The 26,860-nt window shown below is 40.1% G+C and overlaps 4 protein-coding genes across 4 annotated transcripts in view; 1 reads left to right on the top strand and 3 right to left on the bottom strand.

Annotated features, from left to right (window-relative positions):
* The window catches only part of LOC119655943 (dnaJ homolog subfamily C member 24-like), a 49,078-nt gene that overhangs the window by 14,027 nt on the left and 8,191 nt on the right, over positions 1–26,860 (top strand). The window lies entirely within an intron of this gene.
* Positions 2,881–4,279, bottom strand: LOC119655936 (isocitrate dehydrogenase [NADP], mitochondrial-like). Its single transcript, XM_038062123.1, has one exon. The coding sequence runs from the start codon at positions 4,186–4,188 to the stop codon at positions 2,881–2,883; it is 1,308 nt and encodes a 435-aa protein (XP_037918051.1). The 5' UTR covers positions 4,189–4,279.
* Positions 5,387–6,113, bottom strand: LOC119655945 (mitochondrial import inner membrane translocase subunit Tim8). The gene is made up of 2 exons (XM_038062136.1): positions 5,865–6,113; positions 5,387–5,798 (listed from the first exon to the last, which is right to left on the bottom strand). The coding sequence occupies exons 1-2, from the start codon at positions 5,958–5,960 to the stop codon at positions 5,619–5,621; spliced, it is 276 nt and encodes a 91-aa protein (XP_037918064.1). The 5' UTR covers positions 5,961–6,113; the 3' UTR covers positions 5,387–5,618.
* Positions 12,787–24,906, bottom strand: LOC119655940 (tetraspanin-2A). The gene is made up of 6 exons (XM_038062127.1): positions 24,673–24,906; positions 24,450–24,615; positions 13,555–13,752; positions 13,326–13,502; positions 13,085–13,270; positions 12,787–13,021 (listed from the first exon to the last, which is right to left on the bottom strand). Exons 2-6 carry the CDS (start codon positions 24,549–24,551, stop codon positions 12,941–12,943), a joined length of 744 nt encoding a protein of 247 aa, XP_037918055.1. The 5' UTR covers positions 24,552–24,615; positions 24,673–24,906; the 3' UTR covers positions 12,787–12,940.

Below are 26,860 nucleotides of genomic sequence, written 5' to 3'. Positions count from 1 at the left end.
CCCTTACCCGTCTATTGACAGATTCTAAATCGGTATTACTCCACTGTATCACACCGAAAGTGTATAGAAGGACGGGAATGGCAAAGGTGTTGATTGCCATGATTTTATTTTTCCCGTACAGCTCAGTTTTAAGGACAAGATCCAGACGCCGCTCAAATTCCCCCAGCAACTTAGATTTGATTATTGCTACAGCAGGTGTTGTTGCTTGCAATATGCCGAGGTATTTGTAGACGTCGTCCGAATCCATGCCCTCAATTCGGATGTTATTTTGGCTGTATCCTTCATTGTCGGTGTGTTTTCCCCGAACAATTGTTTTTATGCGACATTTCTCCAAACCCAACTGCATGCCGATATCCCTGCTGAACTGGATGGTGATGTCCAGCAAGGAGCGAAGTTGGTTCTCGTCTTTGGCATACAATTTGATGTCGTCAATGTACATTAAATGGCTTAATGTACATTTCGACAATATGCCATGCTTGACTTGGAACCCGTATTTGCTTTCATGCAAAAGATGGGATAGCGGATTCAAAGCCAAACAAAACCACAGTGGGCTTAGAGAGTCGCCTTGGAAAATGCCACGCCTGATTGGTATCTCTCCTGATGTTTGCGAAGATACCGATAGCTTCGTGCTCCAATTCTTCATTACTGTTCTCAGTAGAAGAACAACATTCGGGTTGATTTTATACAAGCGTAACACTTGTAGTAACCACGAATGTGATATGGAGTCAAAGGCTGATTTATAATCGATGTAGGCTGTCGAGATGTTTCGTTTTTGATGGACAGCCTGCTTTACAGCTACCGTATCGATTATAAGCTGTTCTTTGCAGCCTCGGGAGCCTTTTGCGCATCCTTTTTGCTCCTCAGCTATCAATTTATGAACATCAAGATGTTTTGAGATGTTCGCGCACAGAACTGAAGTGAAGACCTTGTAGATGGTAGGAAGACAAGTAATTGGTCGACATTTTGAAGGGCAAGAGACACCCTGTTCCTTGGGGATGAGGAAAGTTATCCCCTTGGTGAAAAATGGTGGAACTAAATCAGGATCGGCAATCATCTGATTAAATTGATTTGCCAATATCCTGTGAGTGCTCTTGAATCGCTTCAGCCAGAAGTTGTGAATCTTGTCAACTCCTGGCGCCTTCCAGTTACCTGCCTTGTCAAGGACTGCTTTAACGTCGACTTCAGTTACGTCAGGCATGGTCATTTCGGGGAGGGCCTCGCATGAACGCATAAGGTGTGGGAGCCACGCTGCTTCTAAATTGCAACGACTGGATTCGCTCCAAACACTTCTCCAGAAGTCTTCTGCCTGATCCAGATTGAGGTTACTTTCCCTACCTGAGTTGATGAGATTTTTGTAGAATCCTCGTTGGTTCTGGAAGAACAAGGTGTTGTCTGTCCTTCGCTGAAAGCTTTTCTGATACCTACGGATGCGATTGCAGCATACCGCAAGTTTCTGCTTCAGCACCTCGAGGATTTCTTCGATTGGCATATCATTGGACAGATGGTAGTTTCCAATGATGTTCGCAACGCATCTGTGCACTCTTGGTGATGGATTTCCAAGGAGTGCTTGCGTCACACGACCAATCTCCTTTCTCAACTTTTCGACTCTTTTGTTAAGTCGAAACACCCAGAACGGCAAAGTCCTTCTGCGCATACCTCTGTTATTCGCTCTAAGATGTTGGTTATGGAGACGAATAACCGTGGCAGCTGCAACGTAGATCAGGCTGTGAACCTCTGTAGCAGTAATCTCGCTAGCCAAACGATCAGCCAAAATTCTGTCAACGGCAGCAATGATGTTAGTAGTTGCCGAAGTAAACTTCAGTTTTGGGATCCTTGGCCTAGCGTCTGGGAGAATCTCAGCATACTCTGTGAATGCGACCTGGAATGCGGTCAAAGCCTCATTATAAATTGGGTCGACATCCCCAGTTACTAAGCTTCTCCTGACTACTGGATTCATGGAGTGCCTTACAGGTGGAGAACTTGTGTTACTCCTTTGACTAGTCCGGTAATTTGATGACTCCAGCCCGAGCTCAAGTGAAACCTCTTGGAAGATTTGTTGCCTAGTTGGTAAGGCAACTCGGTTGTTATTCACGATCACTCGGTACTGGTTGACGACGTTCTGTTCCGGAACATGACTTAGCTCCGGAAATCGGGTTATGAACGCGTCATGTAGTCGATGTCTGTACCCTGATGGATTCCGTTCCAAATCCGTGACACGGTAATAGGCGCGGACGATAAATTCGTTGAGTTGGCTCGTCCAAACCATACGACGCCTAGGTCTCCCGTCCCTGGTGGTTGACGGCATAACCGCCAAAACATCCAAGGGCGAAGAGCCGCTCTGATGTTGTTGAACGACCCTTAACCGTGTTGGGTACTGTCTTCGTGTCCCTGGGGTCCCATTTAAAGAATTTAAACCAAAGTCCCCAATTTTATTCCCACGAGTAATGGGGAACCAGTCAGCCCTGCAACAGAGCCCCAATGTTGCAATGCCCCATGGTTACCTCCAAAGGTAGGGAAGGTATTTGGAGGGGAGCCGCTGAAATACAGTGTAACGTCACTGGAATTCATCCGATAGGCGCGTCGATCCCTTCACCCCGGATTACGGATTTGTTAAGGAGGTTTACTCCCCCTGAACGGGAAGAATCGGTAAGGGAGGACGAACACAAAGGGAAACGTTCTGCTTGTCCGCGGCTACTTATTTACAAGATTAACTTGCGATATTCGTAGCTGACCCGGTGGGTCATGTCATTATCCGCAACCCATGACACGCGCCTGGTCGCATGCAGCTCTGCGTTTGCAACTCAGGTGAGGGTAAACCTGGTACGCCAGGTTTTTTTTTTTTTTAAATTAATAATTTATTTGATGAACGCAAGCAAGTATCTACTTTGATTGCATCATGTGGCTCACTTGGTCTGATATTGCTTCCAGGAAATCTTCTGTGTTTAAGTACATATCTTCCTGCAATTTATCACTTCCGTGGATGCAAATTGCCAAATCTTTCGTCATACGGCCAGATTCTACACATTTAACGCATGCCGCTTCTAAGGTTCGTGCGAACTTTTCCAATTCCGGCGTGTTATCTAATTTTGCTCGATGAATTAATCCACGAGTCCAGGCAAAAATGGACGCAATTGGATTTGTGGAGGTTGGTAGGCCTTTTTGGTGTTGCCTATAATGTCTGGTAACTGTGCCGTGAGCCGCTTCCGATTCTACAGTTTTGCCATCTGGACATACAAGAACAGATGTCATCAATCCCAATGATCCATATCCCTGAGCTATGATATCAGATTGGACGTCACCATCGTAATTTTTACAAGCCCAGATGAATCCACCATTTGATTTGAGTGTTTGTGCCACCATATCGTCGATGAGTCGATGTTCATAGTAAATACCGGCTTTATCGAATTCACTCTTGTATTCTCTTTCATAAATTTCCTGGAATATATCTTTAAAGCGACCATCATATCCTTTGAGGATGGTGTTTTTCGTAGACAGGAATAGAGGCCACTTCATCTGCAAGGCTACTTGAAACGATGAATGGGCGAAAGCCTTAATGGATTCATCAGTGTTATACATTCCCATTACTACTCCCGAATCCTTGAAATCGAAAATTTCGTACTTTTTCACGGTTCCATCATTACCTGTGTATATTAACTCTACTTTCCCTGGTTTTTCAATGACTGCATCTGTAGCTTTATATTGATCACCATGGGCGTGACGTCCAATTACAATTGGCTTTGTCCATCCTGGGACTAATCGAGGAATGTTACTACATAAAATCGGTTCTCGAAACACGGTTCCGCCGAGAATATTTCCGTTTGGACTTAACCACATTTTCTTGAGATTGAATTCTTGCACTCGGGCCTCATCTGGGGTGATGGTGGCGCATTTAATACCGACATTGTGCTTGAGAACAGCGTAAGCTGCATCGATTGTGACTTGATCATCTGTAGCGTCTCGGTAAGGTAATCCCAAGTCATAATACAGACAGTCGACCTTAATGTAGGGGAAAATTAATTTATCTTTGATGAATTGCCAGATTATGCGTGTCATTTCATCACCATCCATTTCCACAATTGGTTTTTTGACTTCAATCCTGCTGGCATAGGTACGAGCCATCGAGGGCCTGACAGGTTGTGCGCCGCTCAAGCACGCCATTCGATTCAGCCTCGCCAGAAACTTTGCCATCGTAGATGAGTTTTCACTTCTCACTATTGACACAACACACGACACAGCCGAAATGTGGAGATCCACTCGCCAGAGACCAACTGCCGCACGTCGACTCAAATATATATATATATATATATATTGAATCCTGACTGCATCATTCGCGTTTGTATTTACAAGTTTTGCAAATCTAGGTTCAAAATTTTCCCAACTAGTTTCAGACATTTCTAAATCAACTTCAGACAATTCAGAATTTTCCACACCAATATCGAAATTTTCTTTTTTTAAATTCTCAATTTTTTCAACATTTTACTATAAAGTTTTATACCAACTTCTTACCACTGGATAAAGGTGGTGCTAGGATTCTACGAAAAAAATCTGAATGCCCCTAAATTTCCAATTACTGTTTATTTTAAGGAACCATGGTATTACACCATGGCACCCTAGATGAGGGTGGACGATTCCGTAGCCTACACAATGACGAAATCTATGAGCGCTACTCCTCATAACTCTAAAATGACTGCACCGATCTTTTTGAAAGTTTGAACACTATTTCTGTACATAATTCACGAGGTAGCGCTGGATTTTTTTTTTTTCAAATTTAAAAAACTGAATAATTGAAACTTCGAAAAACCCTCCCAGTGTTACCTTGAGAAAGCGATCATCTAATAAAATCGACTCAGCACCGAGTTATGAGCGATACCGCAATTCCACTTTTTTCCGCGGGTCCGAATAATTGCTGCCATTGCCTTATTTTTTAGATTTATTCATGAAAATTGTACGCAATATTCTTCGAATGCCATACCTTAATGTTTGGTTTTAATAAATAGATTTTAATCGTGTCGTCCAACGAATGATCTCTTGCTCTTTGTTGGTAAAGCTTTTGGAATATTAATTTCAGGTTGTCATCAATCATTTACCGCCTTCACTCCTCGAAGCTTTTCTCAGATCTTACAATGCAAATTATCTGGGGGCATTCTGGGTTCGAATCCCAGTCGTCATGGATGTCTGTTGCGTCTCGCTGCAGTTAACTTATCATTTACACAGCCTTTAGTATGATGTTAATGAAACTGACTGCGCCGAAGCCCTACACTCTACCAAGAAGTGAACAAGAAAGGCCACACTCACAGCACTTGGCAATTACCTACCATACGTATTTCTGCGGCTATTGGCTAGCCAGAAACTATCCTACACTATATTATTCCAATAAACAAACATCTCAGTGGGATAATTCAACGTATCTATTTCGAAATTTACATTGCGTCAGAAGAACTGGGATCAAAGCAAACCAACTTGATCCAGTCAAGTCCGCCAATTGTTTCGTATGTACACAGATCTCTTCTACATGAGGACAACTAGAATTCCGATTTGTACATAAAGTCAACAGTATTTTATAACTTCTTTCCACTAATATTTGCTTTAGGACTAGAAAACTGCCTCGCCATTCACTATCACTGCAGTCCACCGCCGCTTTTCTGTGATAAAAGTTGTGCAAATCTATTAGTTATGAGCAGGGAGGTATCAATGAATCTGTCCACGCAATTCGCCAGACATGTTTCCGTTCTACTGTCTAATTTGTTCGATGGCTTGTCTACACACTTGTCCCAGCAAATCTCATTGAACTCGTGAATCTACAAAAAAACATCAGAAGATGAGAATGAGATGATCCAATTTACAGGGGTCACTTCGAAACTGACCTGGGCATTCACTTGGGCCTTTTGCTTCTCCACCATCAGAAACTCTTGCAATTCGGCATCGCCTTCGTTTTTATTTAGGCTATCAAAGTCACTCATGTTTATATTTAATTCTAATGAGACCTTTTAATCAGGAATTTTAAAGTGTGATAAATTCGAATGTCAAATTATCCCACAGAAATTGACGAGGTAGTCTTCTTCTTTTTTCAATTTTCTTATCAGAGAAGTCGTTTTTCCATGTGGGAAGTAAATTTTATTGAAGTAGCACGTGGTGTGGAACGTGAAACAGGTGATGAAACTGCTGGAGACGATTCGAAATTTGCAAAACTAGCGGGAAGGAATTTGCTTATGCAGCTAGTAAACTAGATCAGGAAAGTTTAACAGATTTTTTTAAGTAATATAAAGTCCCTGTCACATGAATACGTCTAGCCAATATGTTTTTTACTTATTTTTAAGCATGATATTAGTCTCTGAAATTTTTGTTTATCAGATTAATGAGAAATACATATTTGAATCTACTATAGAAGAATTAATGAACGATATAGAGCGAGAGCCGGCTGGATAAAGGTTGAATTCCCAACCTTAACCTCGAAGAGGGTGAGAAGTTCATGGAGGGAAAGATTTCCCCCTCTTTAAGTTCGTGGTGCCCCCTCCCTTCTTCGTGTGGACTTTTGAAAAGGGGGGATTTCATATGTGTGATCATGGTTAAGTTTGAATTTTCAGCCCTACCCCGATAAGGACAGACGATAGGAAAGTTATGCAAAAGCAGGATAAAGGTCTCCCTTTGATAATTCCGTTCTTTCCCAAAGCCCGTTGAGACTTCGAGGTGGTCAAATAGACGGTATTTTGATATCATCATGGTAACGTGTAATTTGTCAACAACAACCTCCGAGATGGAATGGGAAAGAAGATATGCAGCAGGTTCCCCCGTAGAAAGCTTATTGGTTGGGCAATCCTACTGGGGATGTGCGGAGGGAGTTACAGAGCGGGGCCGCCCCCTTGCACGTCTATTCCGTCTTCACCCGCGCGGGTGGGAGGGGCAAGAGGTGAACCCACTCTATAACCTTCACTGCACACCGCGCCGAGGATTGCCTTACCAATAAGCTTATTAATGATACGAAAATAGGCTCTTTTCGATAGGCTGTAGGCGAATGGGGAATTCCGAAATGGATTATGGAAAAAAATGAAGTTAGTTTAGAAAGTTCTGACATTAGTTTGGAAAATTCTGAATTTGACTTGCAAAACCTATATGTATATACGTAATTCTACTTCCGATCGTCATTTTGAGGGGCATCTTAAGACATCGAATACATGTCAAATTATAGGCTTCGAGGTGTAGAATAAGATTTTATACGGCTGGAAAATTTTGGCCGCAACCCCCTGCCACAGCCCATCGAAGTGTCTTTTTTTACCAGCCATCCTTCTTTATCGAATACATCTGTAATTGTTTTCTATATTGACCAACAGCGCTATTTTGTTTTCTAAACAAAGCTTGAAACTTGAACCATTGAGAAAAATTGGTTGCCTTATCTTATTAAAATTGGTTTACTGTCTGTCGGTCTGTTACACGCATTTTTCTCGGAAACGGTTATAAAGATTGACACCAAATTTGATGGAAAAGTGAGAACTATGAACGCTCACGCATACAGTGAGTTACATTATTATACGTCCAATTTAAGAGGTGGTCCCCGTACATACAAAAACGGGGTGTTTATTTTTTTTCACAAAATATAGCCATGTGGGATATCAAATGAACTTACACTGACAGTACTTTCCGAGGCCGAAATACCCTCTATACCGATATCTGTTCAGATAAAGTTAATAATAGTAAAACCCCTTTAAGTTTGCCCTAGAATCACGAAATGTAGGCTATAACAGAGAGCATGATCCTACCAAATTTAGTAGACATTGCACGTTATAATAGGTCACAGTTCTATGGCTTCTGTGGGAATTCAAGACTTTGAATGTCTTCTCATATAATATATGCATATATTACGTGCTGGGTACTAATGAGACAAATGTCTACCCAAATCATTTATAAAATAAATACGCAAAACCTTTCATATCTGTCCAACTTCCGGTTTCGCCTCTTATTTTAGAACAACTTTGCTGTATACTATTAAAACAGTAGGCTGCCTCTGGTTTTCCTCCCCAATAAGGTGCCACCATCGACCAAAGTATATTTTCGATCGAATACGTCGATCAATTTTTTCTCACTCGACTGCGCTTTCCCATCCGCAGCCATATGTCACCGCCGTCGGAGTTTTTTTGCATTAATTTTCTCACTTTATCGAATAAATCAATCAGACTTTTCACTTAAACACTTCGAATACATCTCAAAAAAATGCTTATCAATTATAATTTTAATTCTATATTATCTATCTATATTATCTTTTCAAGTCTGATTCAGAATTTTCCAACATAATTTTAGAAATTTCCTAACTAACTTCAAACTTTTCCGCCAATTTCGGACTTTTCCATTTCAAATTCAGCCTTTCCCATTTCCAGTTAAGGAGCTCGGGTTCTTTGAAAAAAATAATTTTCTATCGTTATTTGTTTTAGTGGACTATGTTATTCGGTTTGGGAAACAATATAGTCCCCTCAATCTGCTACTTTTTTCATGGGCATTGCATAGATTTAAAATCGTATACTTGTGGCTGCAATTAATAACGCCGTTTTCTGTAGAATTAATGTCCACTGACAACCGGGAGGACTTCCTAAGTATAGTTCCTAGAGGACCTCTATGGGCCGGTTCATTAAAGCAATGAATGATGAAATGGGGAATTCTGAAATTGACTTAGAAAAATCTAAAGTGAGTTTGGCAATTTCCGAAATTAGTTTGGAAAATTTTTGTTTAGAAAAAAGGCCTATATATCTAGTTTGTAATGCAGAAGGTTTTAACGCAATGTAAGTTGCCGCAACATGTCACTAGATGGCGCTGCGGTCGATCAACTGTGGCGGTTGGGCAGTGTACACCAACCAATAGAATTGCCGACACGAGTGGTGCTAGAGGATCCACTAATAATACACATGTCTCGTTTATACATTTTAGATAAAGTTACACTCATTTAGTTAAGTTATCGAGTTTCATTTATAGTAGACAATCACTCCACCTTGGCAATATTGTATGGACGCCGTACCGGGTGTCCTACAGTGTGTGTATCGATGTCTGACCGGTGATTATGTCCTTGGTAGTTTAACGTGACTAACTGTTGAGTTGACTTAATCCCGCGGTCTTCTTAAGACACGGATTCATTTTGTGACCACAATTAGAGCCCCGCTGAGACAAGCACAAAGGTACCAGTATAAACTAAATGCATGGCTCAGCATTCATACTGGTGGATACAAGACCTACCCAACCTGTACTGAGATAAGGAGTACGGCACCCGTGTTGAAACGCAACACCATGTGTGAGGCCCAAAGGTATCTTATCCGATTGGCCGGAGCCACAACCTCCTGAAAATCCCACTAGGATGCATTGGCTACAACTAAGCCGAAAGTACATAAAGCAGGAATTCTCCTGGAACATGTCAATTCAGGGGCTATCCCAGTTCCCATGGTACCAATATACCCCTGGTAAGATTTCGTGATTCAAAGCCACTTACAGTGTGGCTGTGTGTGTCACTCAACTGACACACATATTTAATCGTGTCTTACGCCTTGGCTACTTTCCGAAATGCTGGAAATTGTCGCAAATAGCGATGATCCCGAAGGAAGGTAAAGATCCTACGCTCGTTACTTCCTATAGCCTGCTTCCCTCGCTATCGAAGCTATTCGAGAAACTTCTGCTATTCAAGCTACAACAATACTTAGACAAAAAAGGGTTATTATTTCTCACCAGTTCGGATTCAGAAGAAAATATGGAACTGTTGAACAAGTTCGACTAGCCTCCGAGATGAGCTGTGCTTTGGAAGGTAGAAAGTACTACTCGGCCGTATTTCTTGACGTTCCACAAGCATTTGACAAGCTCTACCATGAAGATCTTATATACAAAATCAACGAAAAGTTACATACGAATACCTATAAAATTATCGAGTCGTATCTGACTGGCAGGAGATTTATTATCACGAGAATGTAACATCAAAGCGGGAGTACCGGAAGATAGTGTCCTCGGCCCTCTGCTTTATTTGATATACACTGTAGATTTTTGGATTTGGGCTATGTGCAGCCAATGTGAGGAGGAGGAGGAGACGGCCTTACACTTTTTATGCTGCCCAGCATCCTCAGATCTCAGACGAAGGCACCTTGGCAAGGTTTTCTTCAATGAAGAATCTGCACACTCTCTACCTTTGGAGAATGTTCTAAGATTCGCTAAAGCCTGCGAACACCGTAGGCGGGAAGCCATTGAATAGGCAACTTACGGGGATAGTACAATGGGCCTAACAATGGCCTGAGTGCTCGGAGCTGCGGCTCCTCCCAGTTAACTAAACTAACTACTGTAGATTTGCCCACAAACGAACGCCTATTTGCTTCTATCTTCGCTGACGATACGGCGATACTCTGCACACATTCAAATCCTAGTGTTGCATCTCGAGAATCACATGAAAGAGGCTGAACAATGGTTGGCCCGCTGGAAAATCAAAGTAAATGAAACAAAATATAGTCATATCACGTTCACATTAAAGAAACGAAACAGATTATTCATTCTTCAGTCTAAGGAGGTAAAATACCTAGGAATACACCTAGACAGAAAGCTTACTTGGAAAAAACACATTGAAGCCAAAAAAATTCAGGCCAATCTAAAATTCAAAACCCTGCACTGGCTACTCAACAAATTTTCCAAGCTGCCCTTGGAATTCAAAGTGCTTATATATAAAGCATGGATAAAGACAATCTGGACCGCACAACTTTGGGGATCTGCTCGCACATCCAACATCGAAATCCTTTAAATGCAGTCTAAAATATTGAGAACGATTACTTCCGCACCGTTGTACATCAGAAACTACAATATCCACCGTGACTTGGGGATCTTACAAATAAACGACGATATTAATCAGCTGAAGTTAACATACTTTGATAAAGTTGCTTCACATCCAAGTAGGTTAGCCAGGAACCTATAATGATTTTAACGTGTCGACTGATTTTGCTTTTTTGACACGCTAAGCAAGTTCGAGTCCATTCGGTAATCATTTTGTTCTTCTGCCAGGATGTGATTTGTTGTGCAATATATTAAATACTGACATTTGCAAAGTTTTTGGTACATATGAATGGAATGTACCTGTCGAGATGTCGCATGGAACTGGTCTACTACTGTCGTCGATTCGCAAATGGGAGACGTAGGGATGAAGATGGCGAATTAAACGTGCTCTGTAACTCTACGTCATTTTTTGGTATTCTGCCAGTTCTTCTATGTCCATAGCTTGCGGCACAACTACTGCTTCGATGCGGAAAAAGTTGTCAGCTACTATGTTTTCGGTTCCTTTCACATGTTTGATATTGGTACAGAATTGACCAGTAAAATCCAACAGCCTCATTTGTCGTACCAGAAATAGCTGGAATGTGGTGCTCCACTGGCAACGTCAAGTTGCCACTATTGACTGAACTGCCAAAATTACTTCTAACTCATATTGCTGAAGGTACTCAAGAATCCAAACACGTTTGTGCAGCATATTTGGAAATGCAATGCATGATTTCAATTGGTATCATTTGGTGTGACGAATATTGTAAAATATGGCAATTTCAAACTCATATTCAGTGAGTACCTGCCGTATAGGAATAATCGCATGGTCCTCCTCGGATACGGATTGAGTTGGAGCCACAATCAGAGCTCTGCCATGACTGGCACAGCGGTACTGGTTTATACTTACGAATCGGGCTAAGTGACGGGTTGGTTGCAATTGAAAATCAATTATTACTTTTGAGCTAGGTTTACACCCTTCTTAATTCGAACTATTTTCAGGTTATCAATTGCCTTCCCACCTGGATTTGAACAGGCGCCTGGGAACACTTTTTTGGTCCATCCGAAATTCATGGTTCCTCCACTGAATCTTGAAAAGAATGACAGCTCATCCCATGAGAGATAAAAATATTTCAAACGTATTCCAATTCGGTACGAATAGACATTTTATCTGAAAATCACAACTTGCATCCCTCGACATGCCTAAAAATAATTTGAACTAAATGAAAATGAATGAATGATGAATGTTTTAAGAATCGGAGAATCTACGAACAATCAATTCCAATTCATAATAATCTATAGATTGCATCATAATTGGCTGGTGAAAATTGTTTTATGCTTTACATCAAAATTACTACAGTCATAATATTATAAACTTCCCAAAATATGAAATCCGCCGTCTGAAAAACTCTAGGATTTAGCTGTATTAAGAAATAAAGGGCTCTTCGAAATTGAGCTCTTTCATGAAAGGATACACGGCAATGATAGACTGTTAAAATGTGTGAACGCTCCTGAATTATGATATTAAAGATTCTTAGAATGCTTTCTGTCCCAAATTTTAGCTGTAATTCCATTGATATCGGGTTCAACTTGCGGATCTGAATGGAGTAAGAGTGCAATTCTAGGGAGTCGTTTTCTTCCTCATTCGACATTTTCCAGCTTTACTCTGGCATTGTAAATTTGGTGTTCAAATGTCACTGATAATATCCTCGTGTCCTGCATGCCGATTTCAGGCAGAATTTCGACTACAAGAATATAATTCAGACTGAGGAGCCGACAAATTTGTCGATTACATTTCCAAAAAATTTGGAATATTTTATCAAAATTTTCCCCACAACAGCGCAAGCAAACCATACCCCATAGTGATTTGCAGCAACAAGGAGGTTTGAAATTATATTGTCGATAATCACGATAAGCATACCTGCCAATGAAAGAAACCTCAAGTCATGTACTTCCTTATTTTATTAGTATCCTTAAAACAATCGGTGAACCGACCAACAACGTTAGACAATATTTCACCTAAAAACGTACATTTTTAACATTTATTTTAAACTTTCATTATATTCCATACAAAATCGTTGCATAATGCATTAATGTAAAACTAAAATGATGTAGTGTAATAAAGGTCATGTAAAATTACCGCTTGGAAAAAACTGAACCTTAGTATGAACAAGGATGTCACTTAATGTCGATACATTCTGGCTTCGTCCTCTTCTTTCTTTATTGCTTGTACTAGGATGATGCTCAAGGCGCCTGTTACAACCTATAGAAAGGGGATAAAAAAAGTCATGAATCCGGTCAAAAGTGATAAAAATTGGAAGCTTACATTAACAAGTGCTACAGCCATTGCGATACCAGCAACCCATCCTGATTTATCCTCCAAAAACCAAGTCAATTCATCCGTACATCCATAGAAGAAAGCATTTCCTGTTACGGTGTCGCGGCACTCTCTTGGCAAAGGTTGGCGTAAAAGGATATAATCATTCGGTCCGGCAGCTCCACAGCAACCAATCTGAGAGAGAAGGTCATGTAAGGAAAAGTTTAAAATTCATTTAGAGAATACTCACATTCTCTTGAACCATCCGCAATGTTGAGGCTGAAGTTGGAACTTCCGACTGCATAATCAAACGAAGCATAGTGTCCGTGATGATAGGTTGGAGACTAGAATTCATTGTACTGAAATCCATCAGAATGCCACATCCTGCTATGATGATTATGAAGCTGAGGATTTGTGTACCTATAAACTATAAAAACAAATGAGTACGACCAAGGAGATGATGAGTATGCTAAACATACCACAAATAGAGCAAATGTGTTTTCCATCAAGGCACTAACGCACCCCAAGAATGAAACAACCATTATGATAACACCGGCACCGATCAGAATGTAGATCCCAATATAGTACACTCCGATATTCAACATTCTCACCCACTCGTCGAAACCAGGCTCTGCTCGTATCCATACTGTAAGGCCGAATAGTGCAGCTCCAAACATCTGTTTAAGAAAAAGAGAAAGTTCCATAGATATTTCACACGAATTTTTGATTTACTGTAGATAATAGTTTACTTCTTTCACAAGACCGTAGAGAAAAATCCGGATTCAGGGTGAAAATTATACAGAAAAAGTGGACCCAGTGTGGACATTTTGCCGGCCCGCTATTATTCATTTTTTGAACTTTATATACCGGTCTCCCGAGAAAACTCCGGGCTACGGAGAAATCTCCTCAGGATACAGGACAGACATCAAGAATTATAGTGAACAGATTTACAAATCTTTTTGACTGTCCCAAATTTAATCGCTAAGTCAGTAGTTTGAACTGAGCGGTTCCCTTAATATCAGTGTGGAAAACAAAACCTTATTAAAATCGATTCACTGTTGGTCTCTCACATTTCTCAGAAACGGTTGCACCTATTGACAAGAGATTTGGGACAAGATTGTGAACGCTGAACTCATCCTTGAAACATAAAACAACAATGGAATAGTATAGGTCTTAATCTAGAACAGCGAACTGGAAAATTTGGTGGAAATCCTGCTATTGTTGACTCTCTCTCTGCTCCGTAAGACATAAAAGATGGCATGTGTATGCACGAGACAGTCCTCTATGTCGGTGCAAAATTTAGTACTCCTAGAATGAACTTAAGGGGGGGGGGGTTTCAGTCAATTGCTAAAAGTTAGTAATATACTATTAGTAAGTTTATTTGACCAGATATCGGAATGTGGCATCACATAAGTGTTTTGCACAAAACCTTAAAAAGGGCTAGGTAGAAATAGATTCTTCATAAATGCGATTCTAAGCTTTCACGCGAATTTCAATTATTCTCGTTAATTATGACGTCAGCATTTATTTACATGGCTTTAGAAGCAATAAATTCGCGCGAAATTGCTAAGTTTGAACTGCTATAACTTTGGCGTTAATCGCCAGATTTTCATGAAATTTGGCATGTGCATGCGAAATATGGTCCTCTATGCTGGTGGTAATCCTAGGATGAATTTAAGGGGGGTTTTTCAGTAAATTTCTAAAAGTTGGTAATTTACTATTAGTAAGTTTATTTGAGCAGATATCGGAATGGGACATATTTTGAGGCCTAGATTTCATCTAAACGCACCCTCCTGATTATTTTCGGATTTTTGGGTTGGGTAGTTTCTGAAAATGAGTACTATCTCACTTTAAGTGCGTACATTTTGACTCCTTACTCGTGCACTTTTCAATTGACGCCAAAACTAATGTCAGCTTCGGAAAGTACTAATCGACTATCGGTGAAATTTTTTTTTAAATCCCCCCTTTCCATGTATGAGGAGCCCCCTTTTAAATTCCACCTAAATTTATGTTACTCGCTGTATGCGGGGGATTTCATAGTTCTAATCTATTAATTCGGATCGTTTTAGCCGTTTTAGAGAAAAGTGCGTGTGGCAGACATTATTCTTATTCGGCGTCAAAGTGTGCGGGTCGGAAAGAGTTGTAGGTCGAGGCAAGTATCTGAATGTACTGTGGCTTTGTTAGGCAATGAATGGATTAGCCCAGTTTCTGAATGAAAGTGGACTCTAATTCCAAATTAATAATAGGATGGCACTACAGCTCGTATCAAGCCTTGGCTTCTGGAATACATTTTTTCCTCCTATCTCTATCTAACAACAAGCTTAAAATGATTTGGGTGATTGTAATTTTCATTGACTGAAGGGAGTACTTATCTTTTCTGTGAATTTTCCTACGATGGTGTAAAGGTGTCAATATTGTTTCCTCCCGGTATGCCTCTGTGATACAATTCATCACTGGATGATAACGTTAAAAATATTGTCCCGTGACACATGGAATTTATCCTTAATGAAATGGTTCTATGTGTACTCATTAAGTTGAGACTTAAAAATACTCCCAAAAGTATTTTCTGCCTGTTGTAACAGGATAGCAACAGAACTCGAAATAAGCATTAAACGGACGACTATGCGCATGCTTCGCACGGGTAAGCCACGGTAACACGTGTATACTTTCTACTCCTCGCAATTAAAAGTGAGATTATCTTCATTATTAATGCGCTGAAGTGGAATAAATCGGTCGGGCCTGACGGACTTTCCGGGAGCTATTATTTGGAGCCCCTGTAGAATTGCTGTTTTCACTTATTTTACCTATAAGTGGAAGCAACAATTCTACAGGAGAATCTGAAATTTTTCCCAGAGAAAAGAAGAAGAGGATTATCGTTAAGATGCTGAAAAGGGTGCTTTCTTGAGTGTTGCAATTAGGAAGGTATTTGGGTGCTCCCTGATGACAGCTAAAATAGTCCTGAAGCGTATCAAAGAAGACCTCAAAAGCCTGATCACCACAGAGCCAGGTTTCCGCTTCGGATGCTTCGGAAATGTGCGGAATTTACATTTTAGCTCCATTTGCTCTTTATATTCCATGATAACCAGTGAGTGGGTCACCTTAGAGATACAGGGTGTAAAATAGTTTAAAAAGAGTGCAGGCTTCGCGGAAAATCTTGAAGACTTGCAGATTATGGCTTATGGTAACCATTAAATAATTGAATTGAAAATCTTCAACAAGTACTAAGCAAAAGCAAATATGAGAAATGCTATGAGGATTATTTTATGATAAAAAATGGGAAACCACAACCATATCTATATTCCACAGAAGGTCGAATGAACGATGTGGGTGGTAAAACTTGAAGTAAAAAAAACTCAAGAAATTTCGGATCCAGAAAGGGCTGTTATATTGATAAGAGAAATACGTACAATCTCGCTACTCTGTGTTTGAGGTCCAATCATCTTGCTGTGAGCTTCTTACTTGCACCGCGGTAAGTGTAATGATGATGAAACTGAAGCAAAGTCTCATTGAAAAATGAGGGAAAAACAACAACGATAAAGAGACTATGTGGATGCCCTGTATTCACTAAGGATTGAATAGGAAACACTAAGTTGTCTACGGCTAACGCAGATATGCAAATATTCAATTCAATAATCTGGTATTGGTGGTTTGCTATCGGTCGTGAAAAACGTGCATTTTTTCTTTTTGTTCCGCGACCTCTAGTGTCTTCGATTATTTTTTTTAGATGAAAGATAAACGTATATGTGAGGCTTTTTACATTTTATATCCTAAATTCACTTGGATATCGTTTCGTAATGTTACATTTTTTAAGCACATAATTTGTGCCTGTTGGAAAAATTGGGGTTCATTCTTTCGAAAATAACACGTAACTGGGAAGAATTTAAAGCAGGCAAGGCATTTTTCTTAAGAGGAACTATGGTTAAATAGTTTCTTCACATTTTCATCCACATGTTAGAATTATACATCGCTTGATCCGCCCAGTAATTCAGTAGGACGACCTATCAAATTATTTGCACATAGTGACAAATCCAAAAAAGTAAAGAGTCCGACCTTCTTGAAAACGGAAGCACAAAGAAATTGGCATTTGTCGTTGAAGTTGTCGCTAGGGATTCGGAAGGAAGGGATACGAGACTCTCTCCATATCATCAGAAATCTTGCTTTTCGACAGGATAAGCTTTGCCGTATGTTTGCTTGGTTCTGTCAGGAAAAGTTTGGTCTATTTAGCAGGATTAAGGCTCTGCCACCTGTCATTATGGAAAACTTGCTCCCAGCTTCTGATAGCAGCATCAGCCAATGCTATTGGCACTCCAATTGCTGATTCCGGTCCAGGCATGGAAAAAATTGAATCCTCTTTTGCCCTCTACACCACAATGACCGGGTACCCAGAGTAGCTTCAACGTATTGAATCCACAGAGTTCAATTTCTACATTCCGGAACAACGCCCTTAATTCAGTTTGACTATCGCTACAGGTTGCAATGCGACTGCCCTTCAAGCGCTCGTCAATTGTCTAGGTTGTCCCCCTTAGAATCACATACACTTCAGGCATGTTTCGAGAGGTAGACTCCGACTCTAAATCTCTGTTCTGTTTTTAAGCTATCGGTGTGGAAGATGTCAGCATATCCTAGCACGCCTTCTTCTGGTTCAATCCCGTTTTCTTTCTGTTTCAAGATAACTTCATATCTTCTACCAAACAGATGTATGGGGATCCGAAAATCAAAAGGCATTGCGAAAGCTGGATTCAGTTCTGTCAGTAACGCTTCCAATGCTCAGATACTCATTCACAGCTAAGTCGACTGGTATCCGACGTCAAATCATGATACAAATCCCACTGCCACCAGTGAGATTTGAACCGCAACCTTCCGTACGTCAGCCTTGTGCTCTAACCACTCAGCTATCCGGACACTGTTAATTTTATAAAAAAAATGTCTCAATTTTTAAGTTTTTATAAGGAAATGTCTAAATTTTTAATCTGTTATTATATGTCTGGGGCTTTTGCGCTTATTTCTGTCTTTTGCCAAAAAAAAAAAAACAAATCTATTCTATTCTGTCCAGCCAGTACACTTGCAATTGATCATTGTCATTCTCACCGTTTCACGCAACGACTTCCAGAATTCGGTATCGTCGTCAATTTAGACACAGCCCAGCAGTTGACAACCATAGACATTATATCTGGTCCTAATAAACAGACCCTGCCTAAGATGGAGCGATTGCGTAGGCAAGGACGCCAGACAGCTTTTAGGGATATCGAATTGGTGGACCTCGGCGCAAAGCCGGTACGTCTGGAGTTCCTTATTAAGGCAGGCCTAGACCGGATACCGGTTATTGCGCCGTTGATGATGATGAACAAACTGCCAAATTTCCCATCTTCTCATTTTCTGCCATGTGTCGGAAAAAAGGCAGTGAAAACTAGTCTTTCATATCTGAAGATATAATTTTTTATGAATTCCATGTCAATTTTTGAATTAGCTAACCGTCGCGGATGCTGAAAATAGGATAATTCAATTTTTGCAAATTCGAGGGCTTCTTGGAGTGACTGCTCCTTTTCATTAAACTGAATTATCCGAAAACAGCTTTATCAACTGTTTGGTATTTACATGATCATTTGCCTGTTTTAACGCCTTGTGGATGTAAGTATTCTAAATAAAACCACTCTAAATAGACACTTATGTTCAAATTTGGTACAACGGGGGATCCAGGATCGTAGGGAGAAAATGGGGTGAAAATCATGCCCAAAAACTGTGACCGAGATGAAAATAGTGCAAGTGTCACTACCATTCCTCATTAAAATCGATTTAATGTTTGTCTGTCTGTTTGTCACATCCGCTTTACGCGGAAACTGCTGAACCTAAATTTGCTGAGAACGTGTGGTCTGTGAATCCCTTTACATATAGAAAGTGGCTACATTTTCTGTTGAATTTAAAGGGAGAGGGGCATAAATGCGAAAGGGAGATGTAATTTTTTCCACCAAATATTGTCATATGGGGTATCAATCAATGACATTTGGAACATTCGGTTTTGCAGCAATCTTTAGTAAACTTTGACAATTCATAATGGAAAGATACACAACCGACTCTCGATTCCGGGCCTTTCAACCACTTCAACCTGACGGATTTTGCGGAAAGGCCTGGACCAATACCCGTATAAGATGTAACTAACACAGCAGCTAAACCAAAATGATCATCGCAGCCGTCGTGTGTTCGCTGATTGGGTCTTAGAGCAGCTGGAAAACCACCTCAGTTTTGGCCAAAAATCATCTTCAGCGATGAAGCACATTATTGGTTGAACGGGTATGTTAACAAACAAAACTCTCGATATTGGCAGGAGAACAATCCGAACGAGTTTTTAGAGACTCCATTACATCCGGATAAACTCACTGTCTGGTGCGGAGGCGTCATCGGGCCGTTCTTTTTCGAGAATGATGCTGGTCAGGCACTCGTGCCACTGGGGAAAGGTATAGAGCGATCGCGTAATTTCTCGAAACGGCGATGTGAGCATGCGATTGACATCTTTAAATTTTTCCTTTTAGTTTTTTTTTTTTTTAATCGCACGTCTATGCAAGCAAGCCAAGTATCCTCCAAGAGATTAAGAACAACATCCGACGCGAAATTGCCGATATTACGCCGGCCTTATGTCAAAAAGTAATCGAAAATTGGGGTTCTTGCATCATATCCACCAAACGCCTCCGTGGTGGCCATCTCAATATTTTCCATTATTAATGTAATCGAATAGGGTCAAAGGGTAGTATAGGTCCCAGGGCGAAATGTGGATTGGTACCCACGATGGAGGATAAAACCTGAGAAACGCTTACTGAACCAACACCAACAGCTCTACTACCAAACCCTATCTCCACCTCCACGTGTTGACCGCTGGGACCTCTTTCTTAACGAAAAGCTGCAGACGGAGAAGGATGAAGGCGAGTCTTCCGCGCCTAAAAACGGGACAAATTGTACTGACTGGTCCTCCAGGTTAGGGGAAAAAACTTGTTACGAAGCCACGGAAGGAGCCTCGGACTTACGAATTACAACGACGAACCTGTTAACGAAAAAGGAATAACGATTTGTGTATTTTCTCATGGAACGTGCGCTCCCTGTACAGATGTGGAGCTGCCAAGCAGCTAGTCGATACCCTGTCCCAATATAGGGCTGATGTAACAGCATTGAAGGAGATGTGTTGTACAGGGACCGGTTTCATGGAGAAGAGTCGCTACACCATATAGCAGCCATCCAGTAAACCATGTACTCGGAGTAGATTTCTTAGTCAGCCAAAAAATGAAGTTTGCTACTATCGGCTTTCAAAACATAAGCGAACGGCTATGCGCTTGCGAGGCAAATTTAGAAACATAAGCCTTATTAACGTTCACGCCCCTACAGAGGAGACTGCAGAGTCGGAGAAGGATACCTTCTACGAGGCAGTAGAACGAACCTTCGAAGCCTGTCCCAGATATGATATCAAAATCATACTTGGGGATTTTAAATAGCCAAATAGGGACGGAGCCCGTATTCAGGTGATATGTTGGCTCCCATAGCTTATATCAAAATACAAATGATAAAGGACTGCGGATTTTTCAATTAGCAGTGTCATACGAAATGGTTGTTGGATCTAGTTTGCCCGGAAAGTGGTTCACAAGCAAACGTGGGCCTCTCCAGATGGAATCACTTTCAACCAAATTGACCACGTGCTGATCAAACGCCGCCACCTCTCAGCCTTGATGAATGTCAGAATATATAGGGGAACGAATATAGACTCGGATCACTATCCCGTTGGCATGGTGCATCAATGAAGGCAAGACAAAATATATAGTGGCAACGTCAACACCGAAAACCAACCAACCAACAAAATCAAACCGCACTGGTCAAACGGGAAGAATAAAGATAGGAGACTAGAACTTTGAGACCGTTGATAATTTCTCCTATCTGAAGTCAAAAATCACAACTGATAACAGCTACGACGATGAAATCCGCGTACGGTTTTTGGCAGCAAACAGAGCCTATTTCAGCTTACAAAAACTGTTTCTCTCACCACAGGGTCAAAGCTCTTACTGCACAAGACAATGATCTTGCCAGTTCTCATGTATTCCTGGGAGAGCAAGAAGAATTGCGAACTCTTGGCCGCGTTCGAGAGAAGAATCCTCCGAAGAATTTTTGGCCCCCTACATAAGGATGGACGATTCCGTAGTCCACATAACGACGAAATCTATGAGCGATACCATGACTGTCTGCTTATGGATAAAATCCGGCTCAACAGGTTGCGGTGGGCCGGTCACTTAATCCGTATGGATGAGGATGATCCAGCCCGGAAAGTCTATAAGGGCAATATCTATGGTAGAAAAAGAAGACGAGGCAGACCCTGCCTGAGATTAAATGATGACGTAGGTCTGGACGCCAGATAGCTTTTAAGGATATCGAATTGGTGGGTCTCGGCGCAAAACCGGGATGTCTGGAGTTCTTTATTAAGGCAGGTCTAGACCGGATACCTGTTGTTGCGCCGTTGATGATAGATATGTTAACAAATAAAAATGTCGATATTGGCAGTAGAACAATTGGCACGAGATCTTAGAGACTCCATTACATCCGAATAAACTCACTGTCTGGTGCGGATTGTGGTCTGGAGGCGTCATTTAGCCGTACTTCTTCGAGAACGATGCTGGCCCGGCAATAATTGCCACTGGGGAGAGGTATAGAGCGATGACTGCCGGTTTTTTGAAATATCACGTCTATGCGAACAAGCCAGGCACCCTCCAAGAGATTAAGAACAATTTCCGACGCGAAATTTTCGATATTACGCCGATTTTATGTCAAAAAGTAATCGAAAATTGGGGTTCTCGCATCATATCCACCAAATGCCTCCGTGGTGGCCATATCAATATTTTCCATTATTAATATAATCCAATATACTTTCGTCAAACATTAAAATTTTAAAAGTATTCTCATTGGTTTAGTTGTTATTCAATTTTCAAATGCGGACATGGAAAATGAAAAACCCCTTACTTTTCGAGGCTGGTCATATTTTTGATTTTAAGTACAGCATTGGGGAAGCCAAAAAGTTCGAGTTGGAAAATAATTCGACTTAGAGGAATTTCAACTTAGAGACGTTCCACTGTAGTCGGAAAAAGTTTTATTTACGACAGACAAAGTGGAGTAAGCAAATGCAAAAAAGCCGGAAATTGCGACTTAAATGACTAAATGAAAAAATTGAAAATAAAGACATGAAAGTTTGTCAAACAGAAGTGGTACTAGGTCAGTCCCAAGAGCAGCATCCCTGATGACTTCCTGCTGATACGAGAATTCTGATAATCTGTAAGCATGAACGACCAAATTGCGTAGGTTGCATACATCGGAGTCAATAAAGGTTTTGGTAATTCAAGAAAACATCGCCTTGAACGCCATATTGAACCATCGAATAGAGCTCTGGCGTCGCCAATTGAATCATACGAACTTCAAAAACTTACCAAAAAACCCTGGAACTCAAAACTAAACTAAATACATCATCCGGTCGAAGTATTTTTTCTCGCATCTGCATTACAATAAATGACTTCCATCACATTCCCTAAGAACATGGATCAAGGCATGCAAATTCTGAACATAGTGAATCATGACATGTACGGAACAATGCACACAACACCGGAAATACAAGCATTTGGTGAAATTCAAGATACTACAAATGAACTAAATGACAAAAAAAGTTATCCCGATAACATAAAAGGATGAATAGTATGGATACTAGAGCAAATTTAGGGAAGTTGGTCTGGAAAAACCAGAACTTTCTTTTGACCCTTCATCATGGAGTGAAGGCAAGTACTCCAGAATCGCCACTCTAGGGTTAGGGAGAGAAAATTCGGGTCATAGGTGAATATTATCCGAAAAAAGTAGGTTCAGGGTGAAAATTTTCCGGGTCCATTCATTATTAATTTTTTTCATTGAAGTTTCCATCACAGGTCCGGGAAAAACCTCCTTCGTTTCATCCCCCTTTCGTCAGGTGAAAGACAGGCGGTTTGAGTGAGTTAAAATAGTATTCCCTTTAATGCCTGTGCTGCTCATTATCTAGTCTGATAATTATTATGTTCTTCTCTGTAACGGTCAAAATGCACACATCATTCTAGATGGATTTCCTTTGAAAATCAGGTAGAACCAACTGTTTTACGATTTTAATTGTAACTCCATTTGGGGATACATACCAGACCTACAGCAACTAGAAGGGCTTTCAGTGGGTCAGGTTTTTTGTCTTACAATGCTTCTAAAAGAAGATGTAGCTCGGAATCGCTCGGACCGATATTTTCTTCATGCCTGATTTGGTGAAACGAAATTTCTGCATCGAAAATTTAAGTCGGTTTAAAAATTGTCTGCAATATGTATCGCTACTGTTGTGATATTGTACCCAGAACTCTAATTATTACTGTTTATGCCAACTTCTGTCTCGTTTATTACCGGAACTGTTGCTTTCTCTTTGATAATTACACCATTTTTTTCAACGAAGTTCTCGAACGCATTCAGCTTTTATTGGGAATTTTTGCGACTTTACTGCCAATTCGGCTTGCACTAAGAACTTACTTTTTTTGGCGAAACTATAATTGGCCTTATTTTAGATGGATTATTTAAGTGACAATAAGATGATTCTCCCATTAACGATTATACGCCGCATCGCTCTCACGTTATGCGTTGAACACGCAGTTCTACACGGCTTATAGAATGCCTACCCCTACCCCTGTTTGCATCGGAAGTTTCATTGATTCATAATTTACATATGGCGAACAATTTTGCAGAAACAGCAAAAAGCGAACTTTTGAGGGACTGGAAACAGTGAAATATCTTAATTTTATGCCAATGAAATGAACATTGGACCTTAATAGACCACACCCTCTGGAATATTACCTTAATTTTTTCATCGGTTGCAGCATTTTCTCAGGAAATACTAATTTTTGGGGTGCATGTGTGTAATTGATATTGCGATAAACAAGGGATGGTTCACGGAGGATGCTTGCGAATATACAATGAGAGGGAAGGGGATATCCCCAAAAGCGACTCTGTATTGTTTACTTCTTGTAAGTATTCTCTGAAATATCTTTTGTGAAGAGCCTCAAAAGGTAATGGACAAATCATACCGTTAACTATGCATTCGAAACTCATTGTCGCATCGACTTCCTGAGTGTCTTTGATATACGGAATACAGTCAAACGTGTTCAGCTATAAAAACAAAATGGCTTTCCTATTTTTAGATAAACTTTAATCCATTGATAAACACTATAATGAGAAGGTACACCTTCGCAAAAAAATATATGCTTTTAGTCACCTATTTTATCACTACGGAATTCGAAATCAATCTTATATCGCACTTGCTGCTTATCCAAAACATATATATTACTGCAAAGTGACTCACCCACGAGACTATGTTGAAACAGAAAAGGGTGTATTTGACGCACCCAATTCGGTTTTCCAGGGTAGCCGAGCTCTTGCCATATCCTTCACCTTGTCCTGCCATTCTTGCACTTTATAATTCACTTTCTTTCGGTATTCCCCAATTTCTTTCCGCAAAATTAAGGAATCTTTTACAAAAACACCAGAAATTACTCCACACCTCAAAATCTCACTCACAATTTTACCTTTTTCGTTAAAGAGAATGTTCGTTTCGTGTCGTTTCGTATATCGACATCAAGCGTTACAATTCTGCGATCGACTAATCTGTATTCTCTACTATTCACAGCATAGAGACCGTTATCTTTGATTCACATACAAAAATTAAGGATTGGGAAGTATGCGTTAGATACTGTACGGTTTTATCGAGACTGTAAGAAAAAGCTACAGGTGAATCAAAAGTGAATTATGTGGGAATGTATCTTGCCTTCACATGTTTGAAAAATACACACATTTCACAATCTACACCTATTTCTGCAGGTTGCTGAGCATTTCAGATAAGATAAGTGCGATAGTCTCTCTACGCGAAGGTTGATAAGATAACACGGAAGAGTTACACCAAAATAATGTGTGACTAAACTGCATGGACTACAGGTGAATAAGCAATGAATTCTTGGGAAGAAACTAATAGTAAGACTTGTAATCAATTATATGTAGAGGCCAACGATAATCTCGTTTCTGAAGTATCATGAGACATATTCCGCCAAATTTATTCTGTGATAAAGTCACATTTTTACCACTTCCGGCTAGAACGCACTGTGGAGTTTACTAATCTTTTTGGTTAGAAGCAAAGTGACTTCGCTAGATATTGATAGAAGTAGATAATAAGCCCGTATATAAACCATGTTCCACTTTTTGTGTAGAAAGTTCCAATTAAAGAGAATTTTAAGAGAGAAAGTTAGCAATGCTGTAATTTGGTTTATGTACTGGCTACATGAATTAAACACCGATTTTTGTGCTTTCTCTTTTTCAGGTAACTGCTATGTTCTCGAGCAGCAACCACATGAGTTGTATGGCTTCATAATTTTACCCGAGAGTTCAGTTAAAACTATCCACGTTATAAATCATTCTCAGTTGTCTGAGGTGGTCACCATAAAAGTAGCATAGAACACATTATCTACCAAATTTGCACTGCACTTGAGACCTTCCCCTTTCTAATAACAAAATTGTCCTCGCATTTTTACAAATATTTGCTTTTTACGTCTAAACCATAGTATTAATATTATGGTCCACATATTTCACTTAAAATTCTTCGTTTAACTTCAAGTTGTTGAAAAATTATGTTGCGACGTAGAGGCCGAGACGCCGCGGCGGCTTTCAAAACCCCTTTTACGTGAAGCCCCTAGACGGCTTCCGTAATCGGAATCCCTATTGTCAGGCCCTCTTATACTTCGCTAATTATTTCTGAAAGGTACGTGAATTCTTTGCCATACTTTGCAAATACTTTGATGTCGAATCTCGCCATTCCAGTATTCTAACTAAATATTGGCCCTACTTTTATACATTTATTGTGTCTTTGCTAATTTGTCATTATTGTGAATTTTGATTGACATCAAACATATTTTTTCAAAGTGATTTTCATCACAATATTTCGCTGGAGCATAGTTCCTTCTGTTTTCAATAAAAACTTTTATATTACCGACTTCAATTGAATTTCAAATGATAAAATCTTATAATCTTGATTAGTTTTAACTGCTAATCGACAATTGTGCTCTGAAATATAAATGAAACAAATCGGAAAACCGGAAGCTGGACGCTACGGGTATAAAGGTTTCGTCTTGATTTTGTGTGAAAAACTTTCTAAGCACGTTTTTCCATACATACATACCTAAAGATTTAAAATATTCGTCGATATATTTGCATACTCCAGATCCGGCGTTTACATGAGTTCACTTCATATGATGATGACGTCATATCCTTCTACCTGTACTAGTCGAACCCTTTTATTTAATACCCCACATAACTATATTTCGTGAAAAAAAAATATATATCCTCCATTTGTATATATGGCGGGAGGCCTTAAACTCAACGCAAACTAATGCTACTTACTGCATGTAAAGGGATTGAAAGACCACATTTTCCGAACAAAAAAATGGAACAATAGCTTCAGCCGTTTTCGAGTAAATTGGGTGTCACAATTAGACATTGAATTGGTTTTAATAAGGCTTTGTTTCACACAAAACCTTAAAAGCTCCTGGCTTGATGTGTTTAATGGTTACATCTTTTTGAATTATTGTTCTGAGTTATGCCAAAGAGACAAATCAGGCATTTACTGAAACGACTTTTTGGTATACTAGTAATTTTTATTGGCTTCTGAATAGAGTCTAAGATTTTGAAAAGACCAAAAGTGATGCTTCAAGATGTATAAATTCTACT

The sequence above is a fragment of the Hermetia illucens genome, chromosome 4 (assembly GCF_905115235.1).
Source record: "Hermetia illucens chromosome 4, iHerIll2.2.curated.20191125, whole genome shotgun sequence".
Classification (NCBI taxonomy): Eukaryota; Metazoa; Arthropoda; class Insecta; order Diptera; family Stratiomyidae; genus Hermetia; species Hermetia illucens.
Note: the sequence above shows the minus strand (reverse complement) of the source record. Positions and strands in the feature narration are given on the sequence as shown.